At 43.2% G+C, this 25,930-nt stretch overlaps 1 protein-coding gene across 6 annotated transcripts in view; it reads left to right on the forward strand.

Moving 5' to 3' along the window:
- The window catches only part of MAD1L1 (mitotic arrest deficient 1 like 1), a 372,249-nt gene that overhangs the window by 135,228 nt on the left and 211,091 nt on the right, over positions 1–25,930 (forward strand). For all 6 annotated transcript variants that reach the window (XR_009726062.1, XM_061357021.1, XM_061357019.1 and 3 more), the window contains one exon: positions 22,874–23,014. Coding sequence is in view for 5 of the 6 variants with exons in the window: in XM_061357021.1 (XP_061213005.1) it covers positions 22,874–23,014 (141 nt within the window). In the remaining variant the exon portion in view is untranslated. The remainder of the gene's footprint in view (positions 1–22,873; positions 23,015–25,930) is intronic.

The raw sequence follows: 25,930 nt of genomic DNA on the forward strand, positions 1-25,930 counted from the left end.
TCAATGTGATATTTTGTGAAAGAGTTAAAGGCGAGGGAAAGGGAAATACTTTTAGGAGGCTTAGCTGGGGCAGGCAGGGGGAGAAGGTCAGCCACACTGAGAAGTCACGAGTGACCTCCTGCATGCTTCCATGCTTCCAGCCTGGTAGCACAGCTTTCTAAACAGCAGCTGTGGTGTCAGGGTGGAGATGCCTTGGGATTTTGGTGTTTGAGGTTTTTTCTTGTGCTTGATATTCCAGACCTTCTCCTCGGTAAGCCTGCTGGGGCTGACCAGGATGCAGTGCAACCATGCAGTAAGCCTAAGGCTGAATTTCTCCCTGATATCATCCGAGCTACACCAGGGAAAATGTTGTCCCTGGTGGTCTAGATGTTGCTAAAGGCTTGTTACCCAGCCCTGTGGTGGTCTGAATAATTCAGAGGGTAACATGTTGTACTTGGTTCCTCAGAGCAGATGAAACCAATATTGTTCCAGTATCTCTGATGACTAAATCTTATTGCCGAGTGTGGCTGGGGGAATGTGATGTGGTTGCCAGCAGAAAAGGCGCTGTGCTCTCAGAACTGAGATGGGAGATGTATGTGTGGTAGTTGAAAAGACCCGCATGGGGAGCTGATAACTTGCATAGTCCCTGCCCATCCCAGGCAGGGCCAACAGAATGCTGCTTTCAGGAGCTCTGACAAATGGAAACCAATGCTTGAAAAATTAATTAGTATTTTACTTTCTAAAGCTCATCCATCTCTCTTGCACAAGTGATAAATATATATATAAAAATAAAGTATTAGCAAATGAAAGCACTAAAGAGGCCTGGTTCAGTAAGACAGTGTTTTCTTTGTGTTAGCTTTCTGAATGCCTCTGCTGGTACAGCAGAGAGGTCAGAAGTTCTGTCCTTGCATCCATGAACATTTAAAGAAGGCTCAGATGCTCACAGCACCTCTCCCATTAATGTGTTTTCCTGTCTTCAAGACAAATGACCCCATGATATGTGATAGCTGTTAATACATTTTGAAAGTCTCTCTCTCATAATTAACTTCTGATGCAATAAAACACAAGGCCATGGGGGTTATAGATTCGAAGAGACTGTTCAACAGGTTTTGAAAGCGGTATGTCGAAGTTTTACTGCCACTCATGTAATTAAGCTTAATCATTTTGTATTAATTAGAAGAGCTTGAGCACAGATGTGTTAACAAGCCTTATGTTATCCCTCAGCAATGGCACCTTTTTAAAGCCCTCTGCAGTCATTCTCTTACTTGGCAGCATAGCCCATGCTACCCTACAGGATGTTGCAGCCTCCATGTGTATTTCATCAGAGCACCTCCCATCCCTGTCATCAGAGACTGATGATGCTAAAGCCTCTTGCTTGGTCAACACGCTGCCTGTTAGCCTCAGATTAAGCTTTCCAGCCCTGGCAAGTTTAAACACATTGTGTCTGCTCTTCCCACCCTCTCCACTACCTCCAGTCTTCCCATGTCACCAATGAAAAGTGCAGAACGTGTGGTGACAATGAAATTCATCTGCTCCGTGCCCAAGAGGCACAGGTTTTGACTGTTAATTACTAATTCCAGTCCTGTGCAGCGACTAGCCTGACAAATCAGTCTGTGCAGGAAACTCTTGGTACACTTTGAAGCAAGCATGCAGAAATATCCTATTTTCAGCTGTACATATTTTTTTCCCCCAGAATTACTTCACCATGACACTGCTCTAAATATGTCTTGTGAGATAAGCTTTAAATCCTACTTGGGCAAAGTTTATTAAAAATTAACATTTGCATGGGTAGTCATAAAAAAGAATAGGCCCTTCATTAGCTTAAAATCATCCAAAGTACAAAATAATATGGAATTGCTCTCCGCTGGTCCAGACCAGGAAGACTCTTAACCGCTGGCCAAATCTTGAAGCTCAGAAATAGTCAGCATCTGTGACATCCAATAACCCACATTAAACTGCACTTCTAGCCCTAGAGGTCTGAGACAATGAGCTGCTACCAAGAGGCTGAATAGCCTGAAATCGTTGGCATGGGATATTTGTTATGCAGTCATAGACTCATAGAATGGTTTGGGTTGGGAGGGGCTTTAAAGCTCATCCAGTTCCAATCCCCTGCCTCGGGCAGGGACACCTTCCACTAGAGCAGGTTGCTCCAACCCCTGTCCAACCTGGCCTTGGTCTCATTTGTCTCAAGTGGCTTTTTCTTGGTCTTACCCTAAATTGGCCTTATATTCCCACTCCCTTCTTGAATGTAGTAATACTTTGAACTGGAGCACACTGGCATTGCTGAAGGGTATTAAGCAAAGCCCAGGCTGTGCTTTTGCTTTACATAGATGTGTGTGCAGAGCAGGATGTGGAGGTAGTGTGCTGGCCACCTCTGGGGTCCTCCTGTACATTACAACATTGTTCTTCTTTTCAATGGAGAAAATTGTGTAGTGTTCATTCGACTTAAGGCCCGAGGCTAACTGCTCTGGTAGTTGATGAGGTTTGGAAGTGAAATGTCAATGTAGATGATATAGTTTGATTTGGTTTTGTTTTATGGAAGTTCACACTTGACCAGAGAATCCCATGGGCCAGGTAATGCTGGTTTAGCCTGGCTGAAGACGTATCACAGTGGCAGTGATTCTGGTCTCCAGCCTTTACTAAAGTTAGAGGAAAGTGGACTGACAGTGAAGATGTTGAAATGTAAGTGGGATGAAAAAGATCCATTGTACAGCCTCTAGGGAGAACATCAATCTTCATACAAATCTAGGACAGATGAGGAACATCCTTTCCCATCTTCCTTTTTTGTTTGGGCTGCCTATTGCTTGCCTGTACCTTGCAGCATTTAATCTGTTGTGATTCCCTTAAATGTCTGTGTCTCCAGCATATTCACCTTCCCTTGGGTGGCAAGTCACCAGCATGTGTGTCTTTATGTTAATTTGTCCCAGTTCAGAGCCGTAGCATCATTAGTGAAGTAGTGCTGCTGCTGTAATTACTGTGGGATTTGTGTGCAGCAGCCTGCTGTTGCATCACGGTGTACCTACTCTTTAATCAACATGAGCCATCCGCTTTATTCCTTAACTAAAAGTTGTTTTGTTCCTGCTTCAGAAGAGTGATTCTGTTACTTCTAATCTTCTCTATGTAGAAAAAACATTGCAGCTAGGATAAATTAAATCCCCGATTGATGGATCGTGCTCATTTTGGTAAGATTTCTTCCGAGTCATGCCCTATAGTTTTGCTGTGCATGAGTTTTTGCTCTCCTTTGTGGCTGCAGGGACATTCAGGTCAGAATTTGGTAGGACCACTCTATAATCTGGAGAACTCTTGACCACTGTAAGTTCGATAAGGTCAAACACAGTATAGAGTCCTGCTGATGGCTCTGTAGAGAAGATACCCCACTACAACTGAAAGACATTATTGGATGGTTCTCCTATGGCAACTCTGCAATAACCTTTTAAACCCCCATTCAAGTAAACAGTGTCCATTGTGTGACAAAGCACTTTGACTTCTGTCCAAGAGGTTTCTTGTATCTCTTACTACTGCTTGCTTAGTGAACTAATAGTGAATTGAAGGGCTGATCGGGTCAAAGACCTGAGCTTTTCCAAATCTTCTGTGAGGGCTCTCTTCTCCCCTTTTGCCTTTATCTTCTCAGGCCTTCTCCGGGATTAAATGGATCAGCTCTTTATTATAAGCTGGTTCCCTAAGCTTGGGAAGTCCTCTGGCATAGATATTGCTCAAGTGGGATGGAGCATTGACATTGCTGTTAGAGAAAGCTTGCTTTTGTTTCCCAGAAAACCTCATCCATTAGATGATGATTTTGAGAGGTGTTTCTGTGGTGTGGTCAAACTGGATGATTTTGGATGCTTTAGAGGCATTAAAATCAGGTTGTAAAATAAGAGCAGTGTGCCTCTGGCAGCATGTGTCACTTTGCTGGTCTTTTGAGAGAATTTCTAGCCTAGTTTTACTGTAAAGAGGGTTTTGTTGTTGTTGTCTTATACTCCTTTTAAGAACGTTGCTGTTGTCAATAATAAGGTGAGGGCTACAGCGATCCGTGCCTCAAAGAGTATCACATGAGAAAAATACACTTCCTTAGGTCTGTTGACAGTTTATTTTCCTTGCATTATTTATACATGAGCCTATCTCTCCTTACCGCTGGAAGTTGTTGCATTCAATTCTGAGACAATGAAACAGCAGCATCAAATCAGGCAGTTCACATCTTGGTTTTGTTAAAAGAATCAAAAAAACCCCCTAACATTATTTCTCATAAGATGTTTTGGAGTAGAGCAGTCATTTAGGAAATGAAAAGATCCTTTTGTCTAGGAGGCTCTTCTGTTTTGTTCTTTAATCTAAGCAGCTGTCTTTCTCCTTCCCTGTGGGAAGTTGTGGTGGGTAAATAACAGGGAAATTCATTTGATGATGAAGACATTAGAGGTTGGCATGGACAATTAATTTGTTATTAGACAGAATTAATTTTATTTGATCCTTACATGGGTCTGTTGCTGCATATAAATTCAGCAGCCTGAGTTAGCCTGCAAATGTAGCTCTGTTCCGTTTTGCTGACGGATGGCTTTATTATATCTGTGAGATGAAGAGGGGCTTCTTTCCTCACCTGCCTATGAAGTCCAGGTTACAGGGAAGCCTTTGGCATTGTGCTGCTGGACATCATTGCTGGGTTTGTGACCTTCTCTGCTTGACAAAGTGGCCTGTTTCGCAGCACAGCCAAACCTGCCTAACGTGTTGTGGTAAAGGGATGGTCCCTCTTCCCTTCTCCTCTTCCCAAACTAAATGCTCCTATCATTTTCTTTGCTCAGAACTGGTTTGAAAATGAAGTTTCTGCAGCTAAACCAGCAGAAAGCTGACTCTAGAAGAAAGTGAGTTTCTGCTGGTGAATGGTTTCTTTGTATGAGTTCCTTTGCTCATATGAGGGACAGGACAAACCTGCCCATGGCAGGGGGGTTGGAACTTGATGATCTTAAGGTCCTTTCCAAACCTAACTATTCTATGATTCTATGATTCTATTACTGACTACAGGTAGAACTGTTGATTTCCATCTCCGGAGGGATGATCTCCTTGCAGTGTCAAAAGCAGCATCTTCCTATTTCCTCTTTTATTCCTAGAACTGAATGACATGTTTTAATTGATTTTGGTAGGTACTGGTCATTTCTTCTGCAAAAAAAAGGTAGAAAGGAGTTGGACCTTCCTCCATTTTTCTTAACTTCAGCATGTCAGGAATTTGGAGCACATGGAACAGGAGCACTTTAGGAATGTTCATGCTTGTTAACATCACTGCTTTCTTTTACTATTTCTTTCTGGTTTTGCCTGTCTGCTGTAACTTCAGTAAAGGCAGCATCTCAAGTGGCTGCACAATAGTAATCCTTTCCTAAACAGAGCTCATGCAGTTGATTGACACATTTTGGGGGGTTTGGATAAGGGTGACCTAATCAACGGGAAGATCCCCAGAGAGAAACTGGAAGGGGGACTGTGATTTAGCCCAGTTCTTCTAAGCTGCTGAATGACCACAACCACTTCAAGGTGTGGGGCATCAGTTCTGCCTTCTTTAAGATGGAGGTGGTGGTGCTGAACTTCCATAATAGGCTGCTTTTAAGACCAACTGCTAAAAAGTACAGCAAAACAACCCATGAGTATACACTTTTGCAGTGCTAAGTGGAAGAGTTCCATGAACAAGTTACTTATAACAGTGTCCTTACGAGACATCTGCTTTTGCATCTATTATACAGCATTTTTCCTCCTGCTTCTCTCCTCTCTTAATTGTCTCTGCTCCAGTTTTCCCCAGACTGGAGAGTCTCTTGCTTGTGCTGGATTGGCAAACTAAGGATAAAGGTTTTTGCAAATGAGACCAAGGACAAGAGCAAGGAGTTCATCTCGGAGCTGTGAAGGAATACGTGGATGTGTTCAGAAGGGTACCAAATTCAGTTATTTTTGTTAACCAGTGACATCAGAAAGAGAAATCAGTTATAACATGGAGATACCTTTCTTTGTGAGCTGCATGGTGAAAACTTCAATTGCATTTGACTTTTTAAAGTTGACCTGCCAGGAGAGAGCATTGTTTCAGGAGGTATGAACAAGGAATGCCACCTGTAAGTGGCAGGGAAATACCAAACCTTGCACCTCTTGACAGTTATCTTTTCCATTGAAAAAGCAACTTGGAGAAATGCTGTTTAACTATTCCCATAGTAGTGAAAAAGCAGGAGAAACTAAGGGATGAAATCACACCTCTAGGCGTGGTTGGAGGTGATTTAGTAGTAATTAAATCAGTTCTAACATAGTAGGTAAGGCTGCAGATGAGAAGAATGGAAGAAAAGATTAAATTCCTGAATATCCATTAGCATGCCAGACTGTTAGCAAGCTTAGCAGGAGAGTGGCATGAAAGTAAGCGCAGTGATGAGTAGCTGTCCTCCCCTTCCAGCAAGCTCCAGGTCCACACTGAGCAAGTGCTTAATGATTGCTTTAACCACCCAGCACAGACAGGCTGTCACTTCTTGGTCAGCAGCCTGGCAGCTGTTTAAAATGTGCTGGTAACAGACACGGGAGAGACCACACGAATCCTCCTAACGTTGAAGGCAGAATGAAGCGTGGCTTGTATTTGCTTCCCATCTCTCTGTGAGGATCTCACCTATTTGCACTTGGTGGCAATGCTGGTTCAGGCATGTGCCCATCTTCAGGGCTCCAGCAATGCTCACAAAGCTCACCCATGTGCCTGGGTTTGTGCAGACCTGATGGAAAACCTCTCCTTGCTGTGGGATGCTGTGCCTCTCCGGCCGTGCTGGCGTACAAACCAACACGATGCTTATAAATAACACCAAGTTATTTATAGCACTCTCCTGCGGTGTTAGAAATAACAGCCATATCAATCACACCCCGTTCAAACAGGAGACTTTAAAACCCGTTCAGAGCCCCCTGTTCCTTCATGTAGCTAGTGAAAAAGAAGTTGCTGCTTGGAGTGTTGGAGGAGTGGCTTTGCTTTGCTCCTCGCTCTTTGTATCAGTGGGTTAAATTGTCCAGTAACTTCAGTTCTAAGGTTTTGAAGTATTTTATTGTCAAAAGTATCCTTGAAGGATGAAATAGACATGTTTGAAGTGCACGAATGTTGAATTTAGAGAACGATTGTGTTCAGCTCAATTCAGTGGCTGATATTAGAGAGGCAATTACATATGATTTGTGAAATAAAGAGAGCAACCTGTGTGGAATGTGGTACCTGCGGGGCTTAACAGCACACGCTCTAATCCAAGCTAATAAGAACAGTACCTGGTATTAGAGTTTGCCTTGTCAGGAAAGGCGTAAGTGTTGCTGGTGTGAGAACAGGGGGTGTGATGCAGAAAGGAAGCAGCTGTTTGCCTTTTGGTACCACAGGAGGAGGCAGTGAGAAGCTCTCTCTAAAAAGTTCATTTGCTATGCTGCTGTTTCTTTGTTTTTCGCATTAAAGTGTTGATAAAGGAAAGGATGTTTGAATAAGTGCATTCTTTTAGGTGCACGCAAATGTCAGCTGGAGATTAATCCCTTTATTTGCATGTGTTTCTCTGAAGTTTCTTTTACATTTTGTGTAAAGTTCTGTGTTTTGCTTTAGAGATGAAACCTTCAGAGCTCCCTAGTTTTCAAGCTATTTATTTTCATATCTTCCTGCTTCATACATGCTGAACTGACAGTCTTTTCTTCCTCTTTTTCCACACCTCCAGGATCTAAATACAATTACAGCTTCTGTTTTGTTCCCTCTGGAGAACAACCCTTATACAAGTCCATGCCACAGGCTTCATGAGGAGGGGTGTTCAATTAGCATCACGTTTGTGTCTTAAATTCAAAGCTTCTAAGGATCAGTGTTAAAATGAGGTATATGGAGTAACCTGTGGAAAGTGGGATATTAACAAAATCTGGGGCCTGAGCCAGTTTTAGACCACAGACACTTCCTCCCTGCTTGATTTTTAGTGTGGCCTTGCAGGTCTCCTGCCTTTTACTTCATGGTGGTTGGCCCTGAGTTTTCAATTACAAAGTGATTTCTTGTCCTTAATTCCCATCTCATTCATACCCAGCTCTCCTTTCAGTCAGGTCTGGATAACTCTTGTGTGATAGATACTGCAGTGGTTCCTCTCAGTTTCTGGAGGCGAATGGATATTCGTTAACCAGTGACAGGGTAAAAAGTAAGAGGAAATAGTGAAGAAATACACTAGTGAATGCTGAGGAGAGAAACATAACTTCAAATATATAAAAGACTGCTCTAGAGTCTTAGCATTATGCTTTGCTTAATATTATGCTTACAGGGTTAGGAGATCATTTCTAGCAGGTATTTTCAGTTCTGTTCACTCTCCTAAGGTGCTGCCCCAGCAGCTCAGAGTACAGACAGGACTGACGGACTGTGCTTTTCCCTCCGTCCATGACCATAGCTCCTTGGTGTCCTGCCACCTTGGACTGATGAGGAAATCCAAATGAGAGAGCCTGTGAGCCAGCCTGGTCTTGGCATCTGAGGTGGATGGGATCAGTATTTCTCTGAATGGAGTTCTGTGTTGAAGTTTTGTGTGTGGTCACATACCTTTGTGAGACTTCAAGTGTTTAGATCATTAGAAGGTACCTCTGTATTTTGCAGGTACACCAACTACTTGTACCTTCTGCATCATGTTTCAGAACTGGCACTAGAGGATATTGTGGGATGATCTAATACAGAGTGTGTTCAGAAACTGAAGACTTCGGAAGATACAGCAGTAGCATTTTCTTCACATATACACATTTCATTATGCATATCTGGAGCCAATTTGATTTGCTCATGTTCAACTAATAGCTTTTCTCCCAATTTACTTCTTAAGCGAGTATTAATCACCAAGTGTTTCATTAGGAACTAATTTGATTCAGGGAAAATGTTGCAAAGATTTGACATTGCTGTAAGATTTGCACTACGTCTTCCACGGATTGAGGCAGGTGTTTTGCACAAGAAGTCTTTAGTATAGCCTTGATTGTTGATCTTGTTTGTGTATGTGTTTGGCATCCTTGATGTGCGCAGGGAGACAAAAGCATCAACTTATCACTTGCTGCTTTTTGGGTGCTTCTGTTCTTACCCTCAATCAGCTGAAGAGGCCAAGTGGATTCGTAATCATGGGCAGCATCTTCGAGACTGCAGCGACAAAGACAACATGGGAGTCATGCTTTCTTTTAATGTGGTGGAGTTCATGTATGTAGTTACTGGAGTCGAAATAAGAGGGATGCGTCTGTAAAAGAATACTTGAAAGCAAAATAGGACCAGCTTTTTGGAAGAAGCTCAGGAGAGAGGTTTTGAAGTGGTCATAAATTCTAGCTGCATGATTTGTTCTTGTTACCTTTTGTCTTCCCTTCATCTCTGAACCAACCTTTTTTGTGCTTGTGGTATCAAGTGATTTTCTGTTGATTGTGGATGGCAAGGATGCTGTTAAAGGTATTTAAAATGACTCCTGAGAGAAGGGGACAAAGCAACTACAGCGGGATCACAGCACTGGACTTCAGGAGAGTGGAATTTGACCTAATCATGAACCTGCTTGGAAGAATCCCATGGAATATGCTCCTGGAGAGAAGGGGGGATCCAGGAGAGCGGGGGAGGTTGGGTTGGCAATTTCCAGAGCAGCTTTCATACCTCAATTGTTGTGCAAGTCTGAGTCTGTCTACTGCTGATAATAGACTATATTGAAAATGGCATCATCTCAGATAGTATTCATTGGCAAGATAAAGCCATATTTGAGACAGATTGTGCTGAGTCAGCAGAGTGCTGGCCAGGTTTATTGAAAGGCACTGGGAGAGAAAGGCCTTTTATTAAATAATGGTATTTCACAAATGGAAGCAGAAGAATGAAACAAAGCAACAGATACGTGACTTCATTGTAAACTCTATTTATTTGGACTAACAAAATAGCTCTGGTAGTATTTCCTGATGCATCACAATGGACTTTCTTTTTCCTGAGATGGGCCAGATTTCGTGATGAGTGTTGTATGCTTAAATATCACTGCGCAAAGCGGATCTGTGCTCACCCTTTTGCCTTCTGGAGGACTTGCCTGCAAACTGAAAGCTCTGTGACCTGCCTGGGGTGGAACGAGTGTCCTTCAGGTTGTCTCATAGGAACATCAGAAAGGCTACATTTCAATGGGAGAACTCCAAGTTACCCATAAAGTTCTGCCTGCTGGGTGCGTCGCGGGATGGAAGCAGGAGTTCATCACTGCTATTCACCAGCTCTTCCGTGATGCTGTGTGCCAGGGAGAGCCTTCTTCCCTCTGTTACTGCGCCTCTTCCTTTGACAGTCATTTCTGTGATTATACCACTTTGAAGTGGCAAAGCTGATAGTCCTTTTTGTTCTCAAATACCTAGCACTTCATTAGCGTGCAAGCAAACCAATAGGTTTAGTTTGCAGAAAAGCGGAGTTTTTGATGCCGTGGTTCTGCTCTTCATCACCACGGGGTTTGGTTGGAAACAAAGTGTAAATAAATACATTTATTTACTGTCGTGCACGTTTGTGTGTGCAGTTTGCTGAGCTGAGTATCTCTGGAGAGGCCGCCTTCAGCAGGCTCCTTCCTGAGGGACCGGAGGCACGGAGCAGCCCCAGCGCCCTGTCAGGACCCAGCGGTGCCTGACTGCAGGCGGGAAGGAGAGCGGGAAGCCTGAGGTAAACTCAGCCTGTGGTCAGAGAGAAGGGGCAAAAGGATGGCGGCCTTCTCCTTCGGTAAGTGAGGAAGAAGGTAAGATAAACCTCCACCTAAGACCTCAAAAAAGGCTGAATTTGGACTGTTTAGGACGCTGGCTGGATTCATGGGCTGTGGCCAGTGGGATGAGGTTCAAAAAGGCTCAGTGATGAGACCTGCGCTTGGGCCACAACAACCCCATGTAACACTCCAGGCTTTGGGAAGAGTGGCTGGAAAGCTGCTCGTGGAAAAGGACCTGGGGGTGCTGATTGATGGGGTTGAACATGAGCAGCTTGTGCACAGACAGACAAGAAGGTCAGTGGCATCCTGGCCTGTGACAGCACCAGTGTGGCAGCAGGGCCAGGGCAGTGATTGCCCCCGGGCTGGGCACTTGGTGAGGCTGCACCTCGAAGCCTGTGTTCAGTTCTGGGCCCCTCACTGCAGGAGAGACATTGAGGTGCTGCAGTGGGGCCAGAGAAGGGCAATGGAGCTGGTGCAGGGCCTGGAGCACAAGTGTGATGGGGAACGGCTGAGGGACCTGGAGTTTTCAGTCTGGAGAAGAGAAGGCTCAGGGGGGACCTTATCTCTACAACTACTTGAAAGGAGGTTGTAGTGAGATGGGGTTGGTCTCTTCTCCCAGGTAACAAGTGATAGAACAAGAGGTAACGACCTCAAGCTGCACCAGGGGAGGTTTAGATTGGATATGAGGAACAATTTTTTCACTGAGAGGATGCTCAGGCGTTGGAACAGGCTGCCCAAGGCAGTGGTGGAGTCATTGTCCCTGGAAGTGTTCAAAACCCATGCCCTCAGTGACATGGATTAATGGTGGCCTTGGCAGTGCTGGGGTTGGGCTTGATGATCTTAAAGGTCTTTTTCAACCTAGGTGGTTCTAAAAAAAATAAAGTAAAAAAACTGTGGTCAAATATAATAAATATAATTAAAAGACCAATGAAAGTTTCTGTCCTATGCATTTAATCCTTATTCTCTTTTGGATGTGTATAATGAATATATCTCCTAAATAACCTTTTTCTTCTGGTAAACTGATTTTTCCACTTGTTTTTAATGAAGCATGACTTGAGTGCTTCACGTTTTTGTCTAATGGTTTGAACATAACATTCTTGATGTCAGTGCAGCTTTGAGGAAAGCTTTTGTTGACTTAATATTGCAGAGGCACTGAAAGGAGAACAAAGGCAGGAACGTCATTTTGTCTGTGTGAATTAACCAGCACTCTGGTGACACTGTAAAAGGAAGGTGTTCGCTGGGTGGCAGCTAATAGATTAATATTAGGTTTACCAACTTGCAGACTATTTTAAGGTAATGGTTTTATTTCTGAAATGTGTAAAATTTGAGGGAATCCGTGTATGTGGGTTGTTCTCACAAGGACTGGAGGTTCTTGGGTGTAGACATGCATCCTCTTTATTCTCTGCTAAGTGTGGTTGAGAAGGTTTTTGTTTGTCATGTTCCCAAACTGCAGATCACTGGGCTGGAAGGGACCTTAAAGCTCCTCTAGTTCCAACCACCTGCCATGGGCAGGGGCACCTTCCACTAGACCAGGATGCTCAAAGTGGTGCAGTGGTGAAGATGCCAATGCAATGATGGTGAAGCACCATAATCTACCTACCAGATGTGGCCCTTGTACCTGATTCTTAAGCATGCAGTTTTGTTCTTCACCATATTCAGATCTCAAGAGGAAAGGTATCCCCAAGCACAGGGGGGTTCATGGTTGTCTCTGCCAGCCTGAACTGATGTTTATACAGGATTCAAGTGCCAGCATATGACAAACCTCAGCTTGAGAAACTGAAGTGAGAGCACTGAGGTGGCCCATTTTCTTTTTAAGCACAGAAAACTGTCAGAAGTGCAGTTCGCAAGGTCAAGGAGTAGCCAGGCTTCATCGTGTTTACTTGCTGTCTGAGAGCAGACCCTAAGGATGGCTGCTGATTAAGCTAATGAGACATGTTCTGTGGTTCTTGTCTGAACTGTACTCTGGCTTGAGAGAACAAACTGATGGTAAAAGAAGCCAAGGAAGTGTTGCTTGGTGCAGCTTTTGTACTCCAAGTGTTAAAGTGATTGTTCATACTTTCAAAGGGTACGAGTTAAACTACGTAACCCACATCATGTAGGTTGTGAAATGTGAAATAACATGATGTTTAATGTAAAATCATTATTTTGACCTCATCCAAGTAAATAATAGCATTTTAGTTCTAAATGATTGAGTATTATTTATTGCTTTGCCCTAGATAAATAATTTTGTGTGATTAAATAAACTATGCCTTAAATTAGGCTAGTTTACAGTTGGGAGCATGGCTTGGGTGAGAAATGACCCTTTATGGTTGTTATAATTTCAAGAAGAACATGTTTATGTATTCTTTTGCCTAGTAGATGGCTTAAATAGTGTGGAAGCTGCATCTTGTGCCTCCTGTACTTACTAAAATGCTTTTTGGTCAACAACTTGAGCATCAGGGTAGGTGCTGGATATGGTGGTGTATGTGCGGGCTGTTTTGTAGCTCTGTGTTCTGCATCAGGGTGGATATATGAATGCTGTGGGTTTCTGGGCAGTTCCCTAGTAGTTATGGACCGTAAATTAAGGAAGTTTCCAATAGTAAAAGAACAAGTTTCTAACAGTTGTTGTAGAAAAGTGAAAACATCTAACCCCAATGTATGGTGGGAAGAAAGGCCTTTACTATAGATACATTCAACTGTATGGCTTTCAAATTTGGCCAGACCTCATGTGATGATTTGCAGCGTAGGTGCTGTGGATATCCTTAGGCTTCATGTGTGTTAAGGTGCACGTTACTTCACTTGCTCAACTGAAAAGTCCTATTGCAGCAGATGCAGAGTTTTGTCTCTTCTGTGCCCTTCTTTCTCTGTCGCCTTCCAAAGGAGGCATTGTTGGGCTGTGAGGGCAAAGGACCTCTGTCCCCTCTGCCCATGGCAGTCCTTTGAAGATAATGCAGATATGCCATGGGGGACCTAGGAGATAACTTGATGTATAATTTCTGAAACACTTATTGAAGCCTCTGATCTTTTACAGCCTGGAGGCAGTAGAGGGAATGTTTTGTGAAATAAGTAAAATATGGGAAATTACCAATATTTTCTAATAAAGCAGTCAGGTGATGTATATTCTGAGGCATTAGCTAAAAGCCCTTTTTCTTTGCCTTTTTCAAAAAGCCACAGGTAGATATTTCTCTAGAAATATCTAGAGTTGTTGCCCCATTGTAAAGGCACCAAGAAATTATATAATTTCAGTGGAATGTACTGTGTTGAGCTGATCGAATGAGCTCAGGTCTTTGATTTTTCTGTCCTCTCCAGATGTGTTGTGTGAGATTTGCCCTCCTGCTTCAGTTCTGGTTTAGCCTGAATCTCCTTGGTGATACCAGGAAATAAAGGGTTAACATTGGGCCTGCTTGCTTAAGCAGTGGCTGTGCTTGGTGAAGCAGAACGGTAGGAATCAAAGTTGCTAGAATGGTGAAGCAGAATTGTAGGAGTTACAGCTGCGAGGCAGAATTGTAGTAGATAAGATTCATAACTTAATATTTAAGGCATTCTTGTTCAAATAATATCTTTAGGAAGAAAAGAAACAAAAGATAGCCAGAATAACAAAATTTGCGAACTTGACAAGTTTCTACTTTTAAGATACATAAAACCGGCTTGTACTGAACCTGAGGTTTAGACAGGAGCCAAAACCCTATTGAGTCTGCGTGAAAGCAAGAGGTTACTCGTGGTGATGAAGAGGAACTACAGGCCTTCATCCTCACGACCCCCTAACGACCACCACCTTGAGGCACTGCGCAGGCACGCTAATGGGATGAATGCCAGAACACTAATTATAATACTAGACAGGAATAGGTTTTGCATATGTATTAGGCAAGAAACAATCTCATGTTTAGGTAATCATTATATATGATATGAACGAACTGAGTAACAAAGGGAGGCGCACATGCTTTTGGAGGAGAAACCCCCATGCGCCTCAGCACTGAATAAAGCATACCTACTTTAAAACTCTAACAAGTTGTGGAGTCAATCCACTTATCATTGGAACAGAGCCTGGACAGCAGTGCAGTGCCTTCTCCTTTTTTTTTGTGCAGATAAGTACACCACATAGAGCACAGTTCAGCTTACTTTTCTCCCGAGTTAATGATATTTAAGTGCTCAAACCTGCAGGAAACCGGCTGTTAAGAGATTAAGAGGCCAATATCTGGGTTATTTAGGAGGCAGAAAGAAAAAGAAATTTGAGGGTAAGGAACGAACATAGGGCTGAATTTTTATGTGCTGTAGTACACTGGCAGAATAGAAGAATCTGATGCACAAAGAAAATTTCTTTTCAGGGTTGAATAAGGCTTTCCCTTTCCCTTTCCCTTTCCCTTTCCCTCCCCTCCGCCCTCTCCTCTCCCCCTTCCCCTCCTTCCCTCCCTCTCCCTTCCCCTCCTTCCCTCCCTCTCCCTTCCCCTCCTTCCCTCCCTCTCCCTTCCCCTCCTTCCCTCCCTCCCTCCCTCCCTCCCTCTTCCAAAAACAGATACGTAAAATACTAGTTTTGTATTGCCCCTAAGTAAGGATGAACACATTTCCTTGTCAGTTGTATGATGCCTTCTCTCTGCTAGCATTGGTGATCTAGAGGCTGGGTTGAAGAAGGTATGGGATTCATTTATTTGAGTTTAATAGAAATGATCATTTTTCATCTGTGAGCTGTGCACATGGTGTCAGATACCAGTGTCAGAGTGGCCCTGTGCTGAGACAGGTGAATAAAGCAGCTTCACACTTGTGTGAGATTGCCACTGCTTGAGCAGCGGTGGTAAGAGGAATGGTAGTAAAAAGAGAGGTTTTTTGAATTCAGAGATGAGAAATACACTGAGATAGAAAATCAAGCTTGTGCTAGAGATTAGCGGTGGTGAGCATTCCGCTAGAAAGGAGTTAAATGAAGAAAAATCATAAACTTATTTCACGGCAGCAGGAGGTTAGGAAACATAACTAAACATGTTAAACTCACTGTGAAGCAAGAGGACCCCAGGGGTGTTTTAGTCAGATAATATTTAATTTGTTGCAATGTCAGTTGTATGATTGCTTGTCGGCTGCCATATGTATGTGCTATAAGCAAAATGAGGCTTTTAGAGACCGTGCACAATTTTCCAGCAGATAGTAAGCAGGGGATTTATCAGAGGCAGATTAAAAGAGTTACAGTGCATTCATTTGCTTTGGTCCATTGCCAGGATATAAGGCAAGCTGAGCCCTCTGCAGAGGACTGGAGGTGAGGGACAAGAGCTAGAAAGGAAGGACTAAAAATGTGGAGAAAAACCTATGGAATAAAAGAACATGTAAGATACACAAGTATTTTTAGGTGTGCAATGAAAGCTGCCTGCTGAGTGTTTGCCAGAAGAGCAGTCAGATTGCAGAGGCTCTCCAAAATGTAAGAAATGAAGGTTAGGAAGCTAAGAGTGTCTTTGAATGCTTTGTTCTGGCACTTAAAAGAAGCCTTTGATTGTCTTTCTCAGGCTCTCTGCCTATTCTCACTGCAGTTTGCCAAGTGATTGCCTTCTCCAGACTTCCAGCCATGGGTGGAAAGTTGGTGTTCAACCTTAATAATATGCTACCTTCCCTAGCAAGAAAATGGCTCTCTTACGAGAGTAGCAGAAGTGATGAAAACCATCAGTTGTAGAGAGATGATGGGACAGATAGAGATGCTTAATTCCTGGTTTGCTGTGTGCTTGTGGTTACAAAGTACATCAGTCTGTCTGACCTCTCTCCCTATTCAGGTTAGACACACAGGTACTTCAACATATAGAGAATAAATATCTTATTTTGTTGGAGAAACCTTGATTGTAGGGCACAATACATCTGGAGGGCTTCTTTATAGGTTAAATCCATCTTTAGGCTCCTGCAATAGCCTTATATTGGCTTGAGGGGTGAAAATGGAAGCAGGGGGTTGATATATAGAAAGTCACATTTGAGAGGCAAGGATATTTTGAAAAGCCATTTCCTTATGTTCTTGTCAGTGTAGAGATGGTGAAAGCTGCTGCATGTTTTTGTTTTTATGGAGTTAACAGGCTTTTTTATAAATGCTGTTTTAATTGCGGTCTTGAGTAGAAAGTCAATGGTGTGTACATACATATGTGTCTGCAGTCAGTTCTAATTTGCAAAGTAATGTGAAAATAGGTCAGCCACAGAGAGAAATGTTGGGAAATGGCTGCAGCAGAGAAGGAAGCTGTTTGGAGGTTTGGGAATAGAAAATTTTGGTTTAAAGATGATCAGTACAAAAGTTAGGGTGGTAAGAGAAAGTGGAGCTATTTGTCCTCTGGTGAGAATAGATGCTGCTGTAGACAAGGAGGATGTGAAAAGTTTCTGGTAATTCAGTTTTTGCTGGGATTTTTGGCATATAACTCTTGGTTTGCTGTCTGTTCTGGAAGATTCAAGCAACTCTTGTTAGCACTGCAAGAGGGTCAGGAGTTGAGGGGATGTGGCTCCTTTAGATGCGTACCCGTAATAGCTGACTGAATGTGCCTTTAGCTACTGAAAGTTCTGCTTTCAGGCCTCTGCTGCTTGGGTCTTACTGTCACTTTGTGTTTACTTTTCCCCTGTTTTCCGTGAGGCAATGGGATGTGAGTGTAGATTGTGAGGAGAGAAGCCTCATTACAAAGGATCAATTCCTCATCAATTCTTCCAGCCGTTACACTGGGGCAGAACCTGTTAATTGTCTGTAGTCCCATGGGCATTCCCTAGCTAATGCTTCCCCATGGTATATAGTACAGCTCCTGTATCCCTGTGAGCTTCAAGTGGGATGCACATGTTTCCTGTAAGGAAGGTGCAAAGAGGGAGATGCCAACTGATGCTGCTGCCCATTAACAGTAGCTGGTGTCTGTGTTGCTACGTAACACGCAGGGCTCTGTGCTTTGCTTTCATGAATTTCATCACTTTGATACAAATTCATTTCTCTAAATTAGGGATGCTGTTGAACTGTAATCCTCCTCTTTGATAAACACATCACTGAAGTTGAGGTTTATCATTTATTGTTTGCCTTTATTCAGTAGACAAGTTACCTGTCAGAGAAGGAAATTAGACTGGTTGGATATAATTCATATCAAGGCTCAGTTGGTTGTTTCTTGTCCCTAATTCTCCTCTAGTGCCAGCAATTTGATTGTTAATGTTGGTTTTTTGAGTATTTGATTAGATACCAAAATGTTGAGGTGATTTATAATTGCCAGAGTCTGTATCTTCTCATCCATCCTTGTTTTAAAAGGTTGGATCTGTTCCTCTGTCCTTTTTTCAGGGCCTGTCCTGCCTTTTGTGAGTTCAAAGATAGTTGCTCCTGGACCATGACTAATTTTCCAAGTATTCTAGGAATATATTTTGTCAATAGGTCCTGACACAGTCTAAGAGAGTTAATTTTTATTTCTGGCCATATTTTGGCTTATGTTGCCACACCTCATACTGCTAATTCTGTTTGTGTTAAACATCTGCTCAAGCCCCAGTTACCATCTGCCTTTTTCTATGTATTTGTATTGCTTCAAGCCAGAAAGCAGAGAACTCTGTTACACAGTCACCTGTCTCTTTTATTTGGGTTCTTATGAAGACTATTTAACTCAATTGTACCTGATTGCAAATAGCATCTCTTTAATGCTGAAGCTCCATATCTTTCCTCAGTCTCAAAATTTTCTCTTGTTACAACTAATTTGGAGTTAGGAGTCTGGGGAGGAAGAGGAGGGAGAATCTTGCCACTGATTTCCTATAATGAAGCAGTCTATTAACATTCTCCAAAAATTATCATTAATTAAACAAAAAGTTCACCCAATGCTAGGAACAGGAATATTTCTGTGTTATCAAAAAAGGCACTGAGTGGGAAATAGCGTTATGATTCCACTTTACAAAGTCTGTCTCCTCTGCCAGGCTCTAACCCAAGCAGAAGCGAGAGAGCAAGCGAGCTGTGCCTGTGGGTTGTGGATTAATAGTTGAAGTTCACTCGTGTGGAAATAAAGCAGATTTCCTGTGACTAGAATCTGTCATTAAAAAGCCATTATCAGAACCGACCAGCACAATTTCTGCTCTTTCATGGCTAATGACAAAACAATACGTTCTTGAAAACCCAACCTGATGTTTTCCTTCCGAGGAGGTGCAGGAGACTCACCAGAACAGAAGCGGGTGAAGAGAGGCAGTTGAAAGATTTATTGATCAATAAACCAGACAATTACAGCTTGTTTATGAAAAGAAAAAAACCAACCCACAAACCCCAAACCTCGGGCCAGCAAGCAACACCGAGACTCTAATAATGATAACTCTGGCATCCAGCTTGAAACCATAAAAGTCAATAGGAAGATATAGGATTTCAATAAAATTATGACACTAGATAAACTTTACCCCAGGAACAAATTTTCCCTGGGTGTGTGACTGACTTCAGTTAGATTTGTAACTTTAATTTCTTTCTTATTGATTTTTCTTTGCTTCAACTAATTAGGAAGTCTGTGGTGAATGGTGTGGATGGATGTTTGAGGAGCGGTAAGGAGCACCAACAGGAATAGGCACTGTGTTTGTGTGTATGTATAGAAGGTCAGATGGCTTTGTAAATTCTTTTGGCTCTGTTTTTACTGTTCAGTTGCTTCCAGCACACAGTTGAGAGTCCTCAGTGTCCTAATACTTGAAGCTGCAGCTGCCCTTGGAGGTGAGCAGTAGCACTGCTTCAGTGACATGGAGGGTGTTGGTAGGATGTTGATGGTGCTGATGGGAACCGTTCTCAGGTCTTTCCCTAATATGAGCCCCAAACTCCTGGAGGAGCCCTTTGGTGTGTAAGTGCTGGGAAAGGCTTGCTGTTAGCCTCAAGCTGCTCGCTAACCAGGTTGAATTTTTGGCTTTACATAGCAGGAATAGAGGAGCTGGTGGAAAGACCAGAGAGAAGATTTATTTTAGGGCTGTCATTTTGTAGAGGTGCCTTCCTATACTTTCCCATAGCAGATTTCCATGGGATTAACTCTAGTTTGTGGTTAAGAACATAAAACGTGTTTTCTTTTTAGTTACATGTGCAGTAGGAGGAGGCAGATTTGTTTGGTGAATGGGCTGTTGCTGACAGAAGGAAGGGAAACTTCAACCTTTGAAAAAATCACTTTCTTTCCTCTTTTTCAAAGCTATATCTCCTCAAACACAGCTGCAGGCTGCAGCACCAGAGTTTGCTGCAGGGCATTAATTTCCTAGGGTTATAATGAACATCAAACCCAATTATTCTGGTTTTAGGGCATGTTGAGAGCAAGCTGCAATTCTGTTCTGGTGGTGATTTGAAACTGGTCAAGGTAAAGAGCACCTGGAAGTGTGCCAGTCTAAGGTCCATGGAGAGTTAGCAGAGATACCCAGTGCTGGGTAAATGTTGGGAATTCCCAGAGAAACTGCTTTTCACTAATGCTGATAACTACTCTCCTGGAAAGCAGGAAAGCAGAGGTGTTGGGAAAAGGTTAGAAAGGGCATCTGAAAGTCCCAGGCAAAGTTTTTGATGGAGCTAGGGGAATGTTGCGTTGGGGATGAGGAGGTACTGCCGCAATTACTAAATTAGGATTGCATTTTAGAGAATCCTTTTTGGCAGAGGAGTTCTCGACAAGAACTTCAGTTCCCTGCCAAACTGACAGGAGGAAGGGAAAAGCTTTCAGTAAGAGCTCTTGATGGGGAGACATTTAAGAAAGGGAGCTGGGGACCACTTGTTGAAAGCTGAGAATTGATTTCATTACAGTGTTAATATTTAGACATAATTAAAGAGGAGAACTGAACTCCAGGATCGAAGTGTTTAATTGTATCACCCTTTATTTCAGCACCTTCCAACGCAGCTTGTGCTGTGCTTACCACACATGCTTTGTCTTGAGAAGTTTACTCCTTCTTTAAGAGAAAGGCTTTGAAGGACAAGATGTGTAGCTGTTTTTAGGGCAAAGCCAGCCTGTAGGGATGTCCTGCTCCCATGCAATTTTCCCATCCTAATGTGAAAGCTGAAGTTTGTCCTCCTTGCAGCTGAACAGCTCAGGCAACTGCTAGGACCTTGCTGGGAATGATTCGAATGACCTAATGGTCACCAGTTAATTGGAAGCCAAGTGTGATGGGAATTGCCAGGGGTCCTGTTTGCTTTTGAAAACATGCTAAGGATTTTGGGACTGCCCTGCTGTAATGGAGAGAACATTGCAGTGTTAAATGATCACATTGATGAAAGATGCTGAGTAGAAAATGAGGCTAGAGGAACGCTCGGGGCACAGAGAAAGAAAGGATGCTGTAATTGCAGATCTAATTGCAAGGATACCAAGGCCAGGTTGAATGGGGCTTGGAGCAACCTGCTCTAGTGGAAGGAGTCCCTGCCTGTGGAGATGATGAGCTTCAAGGTCCCTTCTAACTCAGACTAGTCTGTGATCAAACAAATACCTTCACTAAAGGCTGTCATTACATTCTCATCTCATGTGTGACAAGATTCTGCAATGAAGGGGGAGTGAAAGTCATCTCCTTAGCAAAAGCAGCTTGCCTTATGGAAAGTGCACTGGGCAGATGGGGTGATGTGAAGGGGAGGGAGGATGGAGCAGTCCTGTTCTTCTGACTTGCATTACGAGCCAGGTGTGCTGTGGCTGGGTTTGTGTTTTAATTCTGCAGTTAACGTGGAATTATTTCTTTTCATATGTCTGTCAGTTGAATAATTCTTTCCAAATTATGTCAAAACTGTTCCTTCGTTGGAAAAATGTTTCTCCTGAGCCAGGCCTAAGCAAGGAGCTTGTTACAGCTTCCAGTACTATTTATGTTAAAACCTGGTTTTATTATTTTCTTAACTTGGTTCCTGTAGCCTCAGGCTGTCCTTTGGTTTTGGTGTCCTTTTACCTGCTGACCAGCCATCTTGGCTGACCTTTCAATCCATGACATGCTCTGAGCACATGCTGTACCTCTGGCGGTACCCTCAGTGTTATTTTCACACCTTGAATTTGCCTGCTCCTTCCCTTCCCCACGTGTACACTTGCTATCCATGTTCAGTCTTTGACCTTTAGATTTTGAAGGAGGAGATAATCTTTGTATACAGGCTTGCTCAGCTGAGCAGTTGGCATCACCTCTGCTGTCTGCAATACAGCCATTTTCATCTGGGATTGGGGAAAAAGGGCCTTTTTGTCTACCCTGGCAATTCCTGAAATGCCCCAGAGAGGAGGATCCCAGCAAAGCATTTCAGTGCAGCCTGGCTGGGTTTAGGAACTGCTCCAGGTCCAGTGCAGTGGTGGTGCCTAGTCTGGATGCAAACAGCACAGGTATAAGGCTGGGTGATCTAATAATGTTTGTTTGTGATGGCAGAATTTGCACGTGAGAACTGGTTTGTCCACAGCACTTGTGCATTCCTGCAGCAGGACAAGCTAGAAAGCAGCAGCAGCAGCAACTTTGGCCCTGTTCTGTAGCCTTACAAACATGAAGGTTAAACACCTCATCAGCTGGCTGATCCCTCTATGCATACTGCACTGTGAAGAGTAATCTTAAAACACACCTGACTACTGGCAGTTTTCAGCCTCTTGTCCCCATTCTTCTTCTTCATCAGTGCCTTAGAGGTAGGTGTTAGGTGCTGTAGGAAGTTGGGAATGCATTAGGAAATACCTCAAGCAAGAGTCCACACAAGTTTTACCTTTAGCTTTCAGCCCAAGCTTTATACCTGAAAGGGGAGCGGGATCCTTCTCTTTGTCTTTCTCTGCGCCTGCTTGGTTAGTGAACCAAACACATTGTTTGTGAGATTATTAACCTCTGAAAAGGTATTTATTGCAAGCACTGAGCGTTGCTATGTTTAATGAGTGATAACTCACGTATCATATAGGGGATATTTGCTGTCAGCCACTTTGTTCGTTGTCAAATCTGTTTCATTTCTGTTGTGACAAGTCCGTTCGTTCATTGCTGGAACTCTGGCAGGAAAAATATCAAGCACTACACTAAATATTTTGCTGAAGAAACCTATTCAGCCACACTGAATTAGAATACTGTCTCCAAAAAGAAGGCAGGCTCTGTTTTCAGTTGCCATCTGCTTGTTAGAATGTATGCATGTTGCTTTCCTGCAAGGGGTATGTGGTTTTATATACACAAAGACAGTCTAATTCTCCAGTGTTCAGAGCAGCAACATTTGTTCTGTTAGAACTGTGTATTCATCCGGGTCTTGATGCCGCTATGGAGATGACGAATGTCTCTCCATCAGGGTTTTGTCCGTAAAAGAATAATGGGCAAAGGTGTAGAATGGTGATTTGGGAGCTCTCTCCTTGGAGTGGGTCAGGGGCTGTATCCCTGAAGGTCTTTGCTGTTCTTCCTGACAGGAGCGTGATGGGATGCGAGCAATTCTGGAGTCGTATGACAGCGAGCTGACCCCTTCGGAGCACTCGCCCCAGCTGAACCGGCGCATGCGTGAGGCTGAGGACATGGTGCAGAAGCTGCATGCTCATAACACTGAGCTGGAGGTAATAAAGAAGCATCATGCTCTAAACCCGGGGTGAAGTAATTGAGATCTGTAATATTGGATTGCCTAGTGAGGTGATCTGCCCTCACAGAAGACAGATTTGCAAAATTCAGGTTTCAAAATCCCAGGATCAGTAAGAGCCACAAGTTACTATTCTGCACCTGAAGCTGGCACAAGCCAAGAATAACCAGCTTTGGTGTGATGAGTGTGCTCTGTGTTAAGCATAGCTGTACTGCATGGCTAGAGTGCCAGCTAGTCCCTGTGAGTTAAAGGGTTGTATATAAGGGGAAGGAGTAATGCAGTGTAGGAGGTGTGGTGTCTTTTCTGTGGTCTACTCTAAGTAATTCACTGTATCACACGTGTAGTGAGGTTCTTCTGTACACAGTGTGATTGTGCGTTTGTAAGAGCTTTAAGGGTTGAAGAAGGAAAGTGTGTGTGTTTGCTGTTAATTCTTCGCTTCCTGGCATTGGGCCTGATATCACCAAAATACCAGTAATTATTAAGTGCTTTAAACTAGGTTTTGTTTAGGAAAAAACATTCCTTCCAAAGATAGAAGTTTTGCTTGAAGGTATTCTTCCACTATTTTTAGTTCTCTTTTGGAAATATGTAGTCTGAAATGTGACTGTGGTGAGGTAAATGCTAACATGCATTTGCCAAATACTTCTCCTCCGCTGTGCTTTGTCACAGTGGAATGGGCTTTATGGTCATGAGTTGAAATGTTTAGAATATGTCTGTAATCTTAAAGCTTGGCAGCTTGATTACATAGGCTTTGCAATAATCCTAAGTATGTGAGTTTTCCTTCCTTCATGTCTAGTTCCATCATCATAAAAATTTATGGGTGCTATAATTCAAATGGAGTAAAAGTTACAGAAATTGATGCTCTTCAGGTTCATGTTCAAGCCATAAAGTGCGTTGTCCCACTGTGCACAAAACCCGGTTGCTTCTGGTATCCTTAAAAATGCTCTTTTCTTGTATTGATAGGTGGGGACTTAAGTCAGGCAGTACTGGCTCTAATGACCTTCAAAGCCTTAGCAAGCAGAGCAGTGTGGTGTTGTATACATCAGTAGCATAGTGTAGATCCACCTTATCCCTGTTTCTCAGAAAAGGAATGCTGAAGAGTTTTGGACAAGTTCATAGAGAGATTAGCTGGTAACATCAGATAAAATGGGAAACCGTCTGAATTTGTCTGTCTCAGAATGTTTCTCTGTGGACTTTTGATCACCACACTGCTTACCAGCAGACAGAGCAGGATTAGATGGTGCTGACATAAAGTGAAGGTGATTATTTCATCCTGTTTTCTTAGTTGTTTCCAGCATTGGCTCTGCATTGCTGGAGGGAGATTCCCTGATTTTTTTCCATGAATAGGTCTGATGTGCATGGTGTCTTTGGGCAGTAGTGAATTACCTTTCCTTCTTCAGGTGAAATCTTGCAAGATTGTGGGAACCAATTGCTACAGCCCTTTATCTATAGGGTACAAATTCCAAGGTGTTTTTTTTTTCATGGATATTGATTACAGGCTACATGGAAAGTTTCAGAAAGGAGCTGTGTTCTCTGGAGGCTTGTTGTGTGTGATGTCAACCCTTCAGCCTTTCAAAGGCTGCTGGAAGCGGGATTCAGAGATGTGATGCTCTCCTTGCAAAGTAAAATGTTACGCTTCACTTGGTTATGTTTGACTTTCTGACTGCAGTGTTGACTGCTGAATCCCAGCTATTCTGAAATCTTGGGAGGAAGGTTTTTGTCCTAGTAGAAAATCTGAATACTGGAAAGGGAAACAGAGGTACAGGCAGGCCTCCTGGTGCCTCATTGTCAGGAGCAGCAGCTGTAATCAGCTGCCTATAGATCAAAGAACTGGTCGATAGCAGCTATTAATAACTTCTAACGTAATGCTCTGCTGTGCCTCCGTACAGACTTTAGAAGTGTTGACACCTGCATGACTCACAAGCAGAAGAGACAACAAGAATGAGGCACCTTGGAGCCTCTGTTGTTTACAAGGTGTGGCTTAGAGGAAAGGAAAAAGGAACTTCAACATAAGTCAGTATGGCAGAAAGGTTTTGAGAGCCCCTGGTGTGGATGGAGTTTGGGAGGGCAGCACACAATCAGCTTGGAGAGTAGCGTGGAATAATGAGAGGAGCACATCTGGGAGCATCTGCATGTGGCAGCAAAGCAACAACATGCAGAGCTATTCAGATAAGATCTAGGTGAGGATTGGGGTGGCTGCAGAGAGACTGATGGATCTGAGCGGAGAAGGCCTGGCTGATGCTTTTTGCTAGGCTAAATTGGTTGAAGTGTGGAAAACAGTTAAAATCACTAGTTTCCAGGGGATATACCACTGCAGGTACCCAGCTACACCCACAGAAGGGTGCTGCTGGACTTACCACCACTGGGACATTGTGTATAGGAGCAGCACTTGCACAGTCAGTGTGCTGCATCTCCACGGGGCAGGCTGCAGGTATTGCTATGGTGCAGGAGCATCTTGAGTTGAAAAAGCCCTTGGAACCCCTAAGATAAATGCATTTTATTGCATTATATTTTGTAGCTTCTGCCTTCCAGCTTTGGTCATAAACCTTAAAATTCACACCATGCACCTTGTCTCTCCTCCCTGAGTTATCACAGCTGGTTTTCTCTTTTTCTTTTTTCTACGGAGTACTTAATTTACCAAAGTCTCCTTCTGTGCTCCCTACCAGAGAGCACTTTGATATCTTTTAGTTTCTTGTTTTTTTCTGGCTGCCCTAATCTGTTACCAGCAGCCTCACCTCTGAACAAACCATCGAGGAGAATCAAGTGATGTTCTTAACAGGGATTTTTCCTTATTCTTAAAATGGAGATTTTTCCATCTATTCCAACAGCACTGTGTGAGGCACGAAGCTCTCTGGTGAAGACAGAGTGACAGTGATAACACAATAGGAGAGAGGAGGAA

This window comes from Neopsephotus bourkii, unplaced genomic scaffold (genome assembly GCF_033783945.1).
Source record: "Neopsephotus bourkii isolate Nb327-2 ecotype Australia unplaced genomic scaffold, CSIRO-AGI_Nbou_v1 NB_882, whole genome shotgun sequence".
In the NCBI taxonomy this organism is placed as follows: domain Eukaryota; kingdom Metazoa; phylum Chordata; class Aves; order Psittaciformes; family Psittacidae; genus Neopsephotus; species Neopsephotus bourkii.